This window comes from Rosa chinensis, chromosome 5 (genome assembly GCF_002994745.2).
Source record: "Rosa chinensis cultivar Old Blush chromosome 5, RchiOBHm-V2, whole genome shotgun sequence".
Lineage (NCBI taxonomy): Eukaryota > Viridiplantae > Streptophyta > Magnoliopsida > Rosales > Rosaceae > Rosa > Rosa chinensis.
This window is the reverse complement of record NC_037092.1, coordinates 74,650,364-74,660,973: the sequence shown is the minus strand read 5'-3', so window position 1 is coordinate 74,660,973 and position 10,610 is coordinate 74,650,364. Positions and strand designations below refer to the sequence as shown.

Here is a 10,610-nt window from a genome sequence, read left to right as displayed (position 1 = left end):
GCCGAATAGACCGAAACAGCCAACAGAGCACAATTCCCCCTGTTACGCACTTGTATGCTCAAACTCTAATCCGACTTTCTATATCTAGGTCATGATCTTTTGACAACGCTGTGGGTGTTACTTTTCTTTACTCTGCTGTTGTTCAAAACTATATATCTGCTACTATTATTACATCTTCCTAACAATTAGGATGTCCTGAAATATAAGATGGAAAACTAGCTAGAAAGATGTGCATATTGCTGACTTTTCTGCACCCTAATTTCTCGGAGGCAAATCCATGAATGTCACTGGCAATAGTGCACGTGTCCGACCATGACGAGGGCGTGACACGGATCCGTGAATGGCTTGCCGGTAAGTCAATCGACATGGCATTCGGAGCAACTGAAAACACTCCACAATGAAATAGAAGATTAGCATCATGTATGGCACACGGTGACAGGAGCCAGGGAGAAGAAGTGAAAGCAATGAAGCTAGTGCAAGTAGACCAGCAGATCTCATGGTAACGTGAAGCACATCGGCGTGACTAGGGAATCTTTTTGTGGCCCAAAGAGATGAACAATACAAAATTAAGCTAGCAAAGAAAACCATGATGGTTGTGTGATGTGTTTCAAATGGTGAAGAGGTCTGAGTTTGTGGGAAATTGATTTGGACAAAGGAGACGAACACGGTGACGATGAAAACAAAAATGGCATGAGTGGAAGTTGGAGTGGCAGGAGGAGGAGGAGGAGCAGCAGCAGGCCCTTGTTGATTGATGATGACCAGAATGTTGAATGAGGGATGGGTTCTAGGATGGGAGAGAGGCATTGTTCAATATGCTGAGCCAAACTATTGATATGTATATATAGGAAATGGAACATCAAAGATACGTAAGAGACCTATTTACTCTTTCCACAGTAACATCAAAGAGACCTGGGTCTTTTCCTGGGGTTTTCTGACGGGGTTTGAAAAAGACTGGAGTAACAAACAACCAGCAAACAAACCTATGAGACCGAAGAGACCTATTTGCCCTTTCCACATTAACATCAGATATACCTAAGAGACCGAAGAGACCAATTTACCCTTTCCACAGCAATGATAATAAGATATACCCAAGAGACGGAACCTGAGAGATCGATTTAACATCAAAGATACCTTAAAGAGACCTATTTACCCTTTCCACAGTAACGTCAAAGAGACCTGGGTCTTTTCCTGGGGTTTTCCACTTTTCCGGAGGGTGTTTGAAAAAGGGAAAATGGAGTAAATTTCCAGTGGCGGAATAATACGAGTGGGGCCGGCTACTACACCGGTCTTTGATACCTGAGCTTTAGTGTTCTATCAATATGGCCCAGAGCATGCATAATAATTAAATAATATATATTTTAATATTTGATGAGAGACAAAAGTTTGACTGGATGTGTAATCGTAATGTATATGTATAATTATATATTTTTTGGCCTTATGATTATTAAAAAAGATTGAGTTTTTTTGTCATTAATCATATAAACAATGTCATCTGACTCTCTCTCTCAAACAGACTTTTCTACAGCAATTTAGCCCCAAAATTGTGGATTTATGCAAAGATAATACTCGTAAGAATCTTACTTAATTCAAACACGTATTGCTTACTATCTTGCATGTCAGTTTTTTTTTTTTTTGAGCTCAAGTAAATTTCATTGATAAAACGGTCAGAATGGCACATACAAACGGTCTATAAGGACACTCGGTATCATTCACTGTTACAAATTTTACTCAATTATTCAAAGAGCTTGCAAAAAACTAAACTTAAATTAGGCTTACAAAAAATACCTTTGACTTGAGTCTCCTTTTGCTAATGCACGTAATTGTGGTGCGCCAAGAGGTTCAAATATTTAGTATAAAAACATAGCAAAATTTAGTGTGCAAGCTAAAACCAAACTTGCAAATTACTCAATCTCTTTCCCCTTGCCCTTATCTGAACTTTGAAGGGCCAGAGGAACATGGTGAATAGGTGAGACTCAATGGAGGAGCAGTTTCTTTGTCATTTTTGGTCTTTGAGGGATTGAGGGCCAATGCCTACACCCAAGAGTCCTCAGCCCTCCATGACTTGGGCTTAATCTTTATGGGCACCAAAGACCCACCCCTTCTACCCGTTGTTGGGCCGCCGGCAAGAAAGCAATCAAACCCAACCAAGTGCAGGACCCAAACCCGACCTGTTGTGCCTCCCCTCTCATTCCGCTATTGTCCAGTTGCCCGATCCTCTCATTTCGCCCATTTGAATATGAGGGTAGGTGTTTCATCCCCATCTGTTTTTTCATTCTCATTCCCTCTTCTCCCCAGTCTTGAAAAATAACTTCTTTTGGGCCCTCTAGATGCCCCCATCTTTTTTTTTTTTTTTTTTTTTTTTTGAATTTTCCATCCCATCCTTCTTAAAAATCAATGTTTCATTAATTTTTTTTATCACTAATTCTCTTTTTTGAAAACTAAAATTCACAATAAAACTACATCAATTCCTATTTTATAAAAAATACAATTAGCACTAATACTGAATAAAATCTTATGGGTAGACTTGTAAATAGACCAGATTTTGATACGTATCCGCTCAGGATCTATGGTTATCGAACAGATTTGGATTGAATTTGATCCGTTGATCTGTTAATGTAATGGATCAAACACGGATTTAGGTAGACACAATCTATTAATGATTCGATCCGTTTTTATAATAATTAAATTTTATATCAATAAAATAATATTTTTAAATATAAAATATTAAAAATAATTATTAATTTTAAATATAAAATATTAAATAACATATACTATAATAAAAGTTTTACATAAACTTGAAAGACGTAGTCTTACTTTCATCAATGAAGTATTGTTTTGAAAATTTAGTGTTTTGGTTACCTTAGTTTATAATTCTAAGAAATATTTTGGTTACGTAATTTCATATTTGGCCATATTCTTCATTTTGTTTTAATATTTTATGAAGTATCATAATAAAAATCTAATTTTTGAATTTGAAATTCAAAAATATTTGATGTTATAAACAGATCGAGTATCTGTTAAGTGTTAACCAGCCGAATACAAATCTAGATTGAGTTATAAACACTCCGCCAGATTATCGGATCGAGTCAGATTGAAATATTTTATTACTAAAAGGATTCAAAGTTACGTCGATATGGTCCATTTACAGGTCTACCTATGGGAGTGCAGCCGCTCTATCTCAATATTAGCTCCTTAAAGCATGGCTTTTAGTGCTGTAAGAGTGCATCGACTCCTCGGCGACCGTCAAATTCAATTAGCAAAAACATGCACATTTTCTTCCCTTCCTTAACGCATTTCCTTATAAAAAACATTTAATTGTTTTCAGCAAAAGATATCAGAAATTCCAGGCGTAATTGCCAATTTGCTATTCTAGCTTACGGTTTGGCGTGTTATTTCAGTCAATTTACTACATTTAGGTTTTCAAAATTAACCAGTTTGCTACCCTATATATGTTTTATTTTAGTTAATTTGCTACCTTAGGTTTTCACAATTTGCAACTCTAGATTTTATTTTAGCCAATATGTTTCCTTATGCTTTCAACATTAACCAATTTGCTTCCTTAAATTTTAAAAATAAACCATTTACTACCTAGGTTTTCAAAATTAATCAATGTTTGAACGGAGAAATAGACAACTTAAAACAAGTGAATTTGACGGAAGGATAGTAATTCGGTCAAATTAATCAATGTTTGCCTGTATCATAGAATTACAAATGATATAGGCTCATATGTCGATCTACATCTACAGTTGTATAGAGCACCCAAATCTTATGCTTTGTTCTGCAGATCCTAATGAATTTCGCAGACATACCATGTTTGTTAGGCTACTGGTATATAATTCGGTTCTAACTCTAATGTGGTCCTTCATGAAATGACCATGCAAAATTATGTACGAGACTTGCTTTGTTTGTGCAAGAGGATCTTTCTAGCCGGTAGAGGTTATCTTTTCTAGTTTACCAATTGCCAATGATAGTTGAATAGTAGCTTTACTATTGGATTTAGTACTAGTTTAAAGAAGTTTACCGGTAAATCTAAAACCGAGTTCGGACTTCGAAGGACAACTGGAATAGACAAGAGAAGAAAGAAATAAGGTTTACTATACTATGCAGGAATTTGATGGGGTTAATATCGCATAGTTTTCCTGTTTGGCAAAGCTTTCTTAAAGAACAGCAAGCGTCATAGAATTGCCAGTCAGCGGCTCCCATCCATGTACGTGACTTATCATCCATGTACCCTGCATAATTATTAGACTGGCTTTGTTTCTGCAAGAGCATAATTTTCTAGCTGGTATAGGCTATTTTTTCTGGTTTACCAATTGCCAGTGATAGTTGAATAGTAGCATACTACTAAATTTAGTACTAGTTCAAAGAAGTTTTCCAATGAACCTAAAACCGAGTTCGGAGGACAACTGGAATAGACGAGAGCAGTGGCGGAACCAGGATCAAATTCCTGTCTAGGCTAATTAGAAGGGCACAATAATTTTTTTTTTTTTTTTTTTTTGAGGTTTGGAACCCAGTGGGAGGCTCATTTTATTATTTTGGATCAAAACATACAACGGAGGGGACATAAAACCAAACCCCGTAAATTTAAAACTACAAGCATACATTTATTGTAAAATAACAATAAACTAACTAAATCGTACCCTTCTAGACTCACTGAGTTCAAACTCAGCAATCACAGAATCATTATCAATGCTATCGGCAAATTCTTTTTCGATGTAGAGAACCATCAAATCACCAAAAAACTCATCTTCCATCTTATTTCGAAGTTTGTTTTTTATGATGGTCATAGATGAAAATGCTCTCTCTGTTGCTGTAGAAACTGGCAGAGTCAGCACAAGACAAATCAATCTATAAATCATAGGAAAGAATGCTGACTTTCTTGATTCAACTAACCGCCGACACAAATCAGACACAGTAGTTATGTTGGCAAATCTTGGATCCTTCTGAATATCTGCTAGAAAATACCCACACTCCATATCTAGAGCAAGCATATCATATGATGTAAAATCTTGAGGATAAAACCTCAAAGCAAGATTGCAAACATCTTCACATTTAAATGATCGAAAATTATCGCGTGGATCAAATGTAGCACTAAGAATAAGGAGCTCCAACGAATTATCTGTAAATCTACTATCCAACTCTGCCAATTGAAAGTATATCACAGCATTAAGTATATTGACCCGATAAAATGCTCATTTGTAATATTTTGTTCACAAGCCCTTATACTTTTCTTATAAGGAGCAGACATATCTAGCATAATAATATCATGCTCATAACAAAATATTTCAACCCTCATAATCAAATCATCCCAACCATCTTATCTCATATCTTGAAGTTTTGATTTTGTTATTGAAAGAAAATTGAGAGCATTCAAGATGTCTATGCCTTTTTTTTGCAATGACTGACAAAGAAAATCAGTAATCTTCATGACATCATGCATCAAAAGCAAGCAAAACACAAAATCAAAATGCTTCATTGCATTAACTACACACTTTGCTTCGCCTTGTACTTTATTTGGTCCATTTGCAACCAAATTTGCAAGAGTTGTTTGAGTAGCTCCAAATAACATAATCAAACTTGAAATAGAGCGAAGATGTGAACCCCAATGAGTAGCCCCGGCTCGTTGCAAAGTGCAAGTCTGATTAGCACCTCTACCAGTCTCAAGTGCTCCAGTAGCCACTAAATTTGCAATTTCTTCTTCTCTGATAACTCTCAAAGCTGAATGTCTTTTTGCAGAAGAATCAACAAAATTTACAATCAAACTTAGAGTTGAAAAGAATTCCCAAATATCATGCACCCCTTTAGCTGCAGCATTTAAAGTCAATTGTAAGCGATGAGCAAAACAATGAACATAATATGCATATGGACACTCTTCACGAAACAAAGCTTGCAAACCATTAAATTCACCCCTCATGTTGCTAGCACCATCATATCCTTGCCCACGCATATTTTCTACTTGAAGATCATATTGAGTAAGGACTTTAGATATCTTATCTTTTAGAGTTTGAGAACAAGTGTCTGCCACACTAAGCACTTTGAAAAACCGTTCTCTAATAAACCCATCACAATCAACAAATCGAAGAATGATAGCCATTTGTTCCCTATTAGATACATCAACAGCTTCATCAACAAGGATACAAAATTTGGCATCTCCCACTTCCTCCCGATTCTTGATTCTAACTTTGTTACCAAGTATATTTAGAATTTGTTTTTGAATAAGGGGAGAAATATACTTGGCATTACCAGGAGCATTTTGTAAGACTTTGCGAACATCCACATTCATTCTTGCAAAGGAATCCACAACCGCATTGAAATTGCCACCATTTGATGAATTAACCGATTCATCATGGCCTCTAAAAGCACAACCTTGGCGTGCCAACAACCGTACACTCTCTATAGTCGTAATAAGCCGGAGTCGGTGGTCTGCTATTTCTTGTGATGATTGTGTGCTAATCACTCTTTCAATATGCTTAGATGGGTTTCTTAGTGACTCCCACTTGTGCATGGCAATATTATGTGGGGAATTTATGCCTCCCATGTGATAGACAACGCCAGATTTTTTTGACATAACATTCTTCCAACCTTGAAACCCATGCTCAGTAAATACTGGATGATGGGATGGGTAACTATCAAACAAGAAACAAGGGAAGCAAAATGCTTTGTCCAACTCTGCAGAATACTCAAACCACGGCCATTCTTTGAACCACTTAGGATTAAATTTTCAACCTTGACCTCCGTCAAATGATAATGGGTAAAAACTTAAGTGAGGTTGATACGGTCCTAAGACCACATAAGCTCTTTGAATATTATCACGCTGATTCAAAGGGTACTTGCATATTGGACTCCTTATTCCTGGATCACGTTCAAGAGAACTAACATCAAAACTTTCTTCTCTCTCAATTCTTTCATTATGACACTCTTCTAATGGAATAGATGGAGAAGTGTTTAAAGGGACATCATTAACAGAATTCTCAGTCACATTTCTACTCCCACTCCCACTCCCACTTCTAATCCCATCGACACTATCACTTGATGGAGCACCACTTGTAAACCATGACAAAAGATTTTTGTACCTCTTGGGTTTCCGGTGATCTGTCATTATATTCAATACCTATAGTATTATATAGATACCACCATTAGAATTCTATATATATATATATATATATATCTGTGTGTGTGTGTGTGTGTACATTTCATACATGACGTAACTACAACTAATTATACATTATTATTAGTTACTAACTAGCAGCAGACATTAATGTCTAATGGATTTAATATGTGTCTCCTTAACATATATATAATTCTAATGGGTTTGTGAAAGGAACACTCAGTTATTAAATAAGACAGGCTAAAGAAAATCAAGTTAGTAACACTAACCAGATGGAAAGGGCATCAACAACAATCTCAATCTTAGTATTCTGCATAACCCCAGACACTATCACCATAACTCAAAATAAAAACTCTCCAATCTGCAACACAAAATGCACATCTTTAGATAAAAAATAATCACAAGTTCACAACATGATCAGAAGCCAAAATCACAACTTGATTTTTTTACCCAGTAATTTATACAATCATGAATCATCATAGATTCATAGCCTCACTGCACCTATCCACAATCCACCGACCATGAGTCTATGATCAACAAGACAACAAAGACATCAGTCAGTAATTCTAACTAAATTCGCTTTCATCAATCATCAATTCATCATCTAACTACAAATCCACCGACTAAGTGACTGACCTTCACCCAGTGACCGACTCACCGTCACCGACCATGAATCCATGATCAAGAATCAAGAATTCAAGATCCTCAATTCCTCAGCTAACATGGAATCTCTCTCTCTCTCTCTCTCTCTCTCTCTCTCTCTCTCTCAGTCTCTCTATCTCTCTATCTCCCCTAAATCTCAACTCATACACAAAAGCGCAACAACCCCAACTCATAACCAGACGGCCAGACCTCAGCTAACATGGAATCTCGCTCTATCTCAGTCTCTCAATCTCTCTCTCTCTCTCTCTCTCTCTCTCTCTCTCTCTCTCTCTCTCTCTCTCTCTCTCTCTCTCTCCCTCCCTCCCTCCCTCCCTCCCTCCCTCCCTCTCTCCCCCCCCCCCCCCCAAATCTCAACTCATACACAAAAGCCCAACAGCCCCAAGTCCCCAACTCATAACCAGTGGTAGCAAACTGGCAAACAGAATCGATATTCGGCAAAAGGAGATATGAGATTTCTTTGAGGAAAGTCAGGAAACCCCATTGGGAAAAACAGAGCAGCAAGAAGAAGTGAAGAACAGAGGAGATCAATAGAGGCATAGAGCTTCATACCTTGTTTCAATCAACACTATCAATAACCTCCATCGAAATTTCGAAACACTAGTGTACGGGACTGGGACTCTGGGAGCTGGGAGCTGCTGTGCCGCTGTGGGAGATGGGAATACGGGACTTCGATCTACATGTATTTTTTTTTCTTTGGGCTGGTATGGGTTGGAGGTTGAGATATCTATATACTTAAGGGTTTTTAGCCCAAAATGTTGTCTAGGCTTGAGCCCATATAGCCCACCATGTCCTTCCGCCACTGGACGAGAGAAAATAAATAAGGTTTACTATACCATGCAGGAAATTTATGGGGTTAATATCGCATAGCTTTCCTGTTTGCCAAAGCTTTCTTAAAGAAGAGCAAGCATCAAAGAATTGCCAGTCAGATGCTCCCAGCCTTGTTTGTGACTAATCAGCTAGCCCGAGCCATGAACGAAAGCTCTCTCTCTTGTTAAGGGTATAATAGGTATTAGGTTGGTGTGGCTATTTTAGAATAGTATAAAAGCCGTCACTCTGTAATTTCATGATCAACTCAGTAACAATGTAGTCCTCTCATTTTTCACATTTTCTCCCTCTCTCCCTTTCTCTCATCTTCTTCTTCCTTCGTCTCTGATTCATAGCTCAGTTTTCATGGTATCAGAGTCGGGTTACCCACTTGTGGCCATCGCTGAAACCAAACACGTAGGTAACCCGCTCTGATACCATGATAAAGTAATATGAGGTTCACATCCAAAACCAATTGGTTGAATTTTGAAGAAGTAGATGATTAGTTGTACATAGTCTAAAGAACAATTGAATGAATTTTTGAAGAAGAAGAATTAAGTGAATGTTATAGAATAAGATTTAGTTGAATATTGAAGTTTGTTTTTAGTCTGGAACAAGAATTTTTGAAGAAGAATTAAGTAAATGTTACGGAAGAAGACTAAAGTTGAATATTGAAGTTTGTTTTCTTTTCTGGATGGATGGTTCTGACTTGACAAGTGGGATAGTAGAAGATGTCAGCTCATGGTGTTTTGGATTGTGAGAATGGCTCTAGTGTGAAGGAAGTCTCTGAATTGAAGATTTTGGTTAAATTAATTATGAGTTTGTAAGTGATGAGATGCCTAAATCTGGGTTTGTGTTGTGGTAGTGAAGAATTGGATGTGGTAGATAAGCGTGAGATGTATCTCACTAAAAAGAAAAGTCTTATGGAGGCATCTTTTTTTTATGGTGATCAATCTGTGATGCAGTATAGATCTAATGATGGTGTATTTCTGACCTGGTAGAGATATCACAATTGGTGAGTTACTTAAAAAGAAAGCAAGTGAAGCTGTCCATGTCTCAGAAAAGATAAATATGGATGAGACAATGCAGCATTATGACATGGGTACCCTACCTGGAATTAGAAGAAGTGCAACTGACCAGTTTCCCACAATAAGTTTTGTGAAACTTGCTGATATGTGAATGGGTTATGTTCCTTGCAAAATTTTGAGTTCATTAAGTTGAACATCCACAAACTCTGGTGCTCATTCTGCTATTTCACAAGTATCTACCATCAATCCTTGAGAAAATGCAAGAATTTGAGAGACTGATAGAATGAATGACTAAATGATTGAGGTGTTGGTGACGTAAAGGAGTATGCAAAGGTGCTGCAGGTATTGTGCATATTACTGGAAACTGATTGAAGTGCTGGGTTTTGTTTTTCAATTGGTTTAGTTTTTGCTAGATTAGCTGGGTTTTTCTTTGTTCCAACCATTATGCTTGGTACCCAAGCATATGGTTGAGGGGGGATGTTAAGGGTATGATAGGTATTAGGTAGGTGTGGCTATTTTAGAATAGTATAAAAGCCTTCACTCTGAAATTTCATGATCAACTCAGTAACAATGTAGTCCTCTCATTTTTCACATTTTCTCCCTTTCTCTCATCTTCTTCTTCCTTCGTCTCTGATTCATAGCTCAGCTTTCATCTCTCTCCCCCTATGATAGATAGGAAAAAAAATGCACACTCCCTACGCAGGCATTAACCTATTAAGGTTCAAAGGGACCATCTCAGCCTGACCTACTCAAATCCCAACCAAAGAGCTAGTGCTCGAGCAGATACAGGCACCCCTGGTGCGTCGTTTATGTTAATAGAATGGCAAAAAGATAAACCCAATGTCTATGCGATATGAAGGAAGCATTTTATTACGGAGAAACACACGCACAAGCGGAAAAAATATAGATAGAAGTCTTGAAAAGTACTTCAACCCAACTACTGGTCTATACCACAGAATGAAAATGAAAACCTAAGATCTCCAATCTGGACAAGCCAATCATGGATG

At 37.3% G+C, this 10,610-nt stretch overlaps 1 protein-coding gene across 1 annotated transcript; it reads right to left on the bottom strand.

Moving 5' to 3' along the window:
• Positions 1 to 4,625: 4,625 nt before the first annotated feature.
• Positions 4,626 to 7,099, bottom strand: LOC112164050. The gene is made up of 3 exons (XM_024300295.2): positions 6,777 to 7,099; positions 5,578 to 6,626; positions 4,626 to 5,140 (listed from the first exon to the last, which is right to left on the bottom strand). Exons 1-3 carry the CDS (start codon positions 7,097 to 7,099, stop codon positions 4,626 to 4,628), a joined length of 1,887 nt encoding a protein of 628 aa, XP_024156063.2.
• Positions 7,100 to 10,610: the final 3,511 nt, after the last annotated feature.

What these genes read in the sequence shown, in the direction of transcription:
- LOC112164050 (XM_024300295.2), bottom strand. Translation starts at nt 7,099, where the DNA reads ATGACAGATCACCGGAAACCCAAGAGGTACAAAAATCTTTTGTCATGG. An exon ending in GCTTATGTGGTCTTAGGACC is followed by an intron (nt 6,627 to 6,776) that starts GTATCAACCTCA and finishes CTTGTTTGATAG; the next exon opens with TTACCCATCCCATCATCCAG. An exon ending in ACATCTTCGCTCTATTTCAA is followed by an intron (nt 5,141 to 5,577) that starts GTTTGATTATGT and finishes TTCAATTGGCAG; the next exon opens with AGTTGGATAGTAGATTTACA.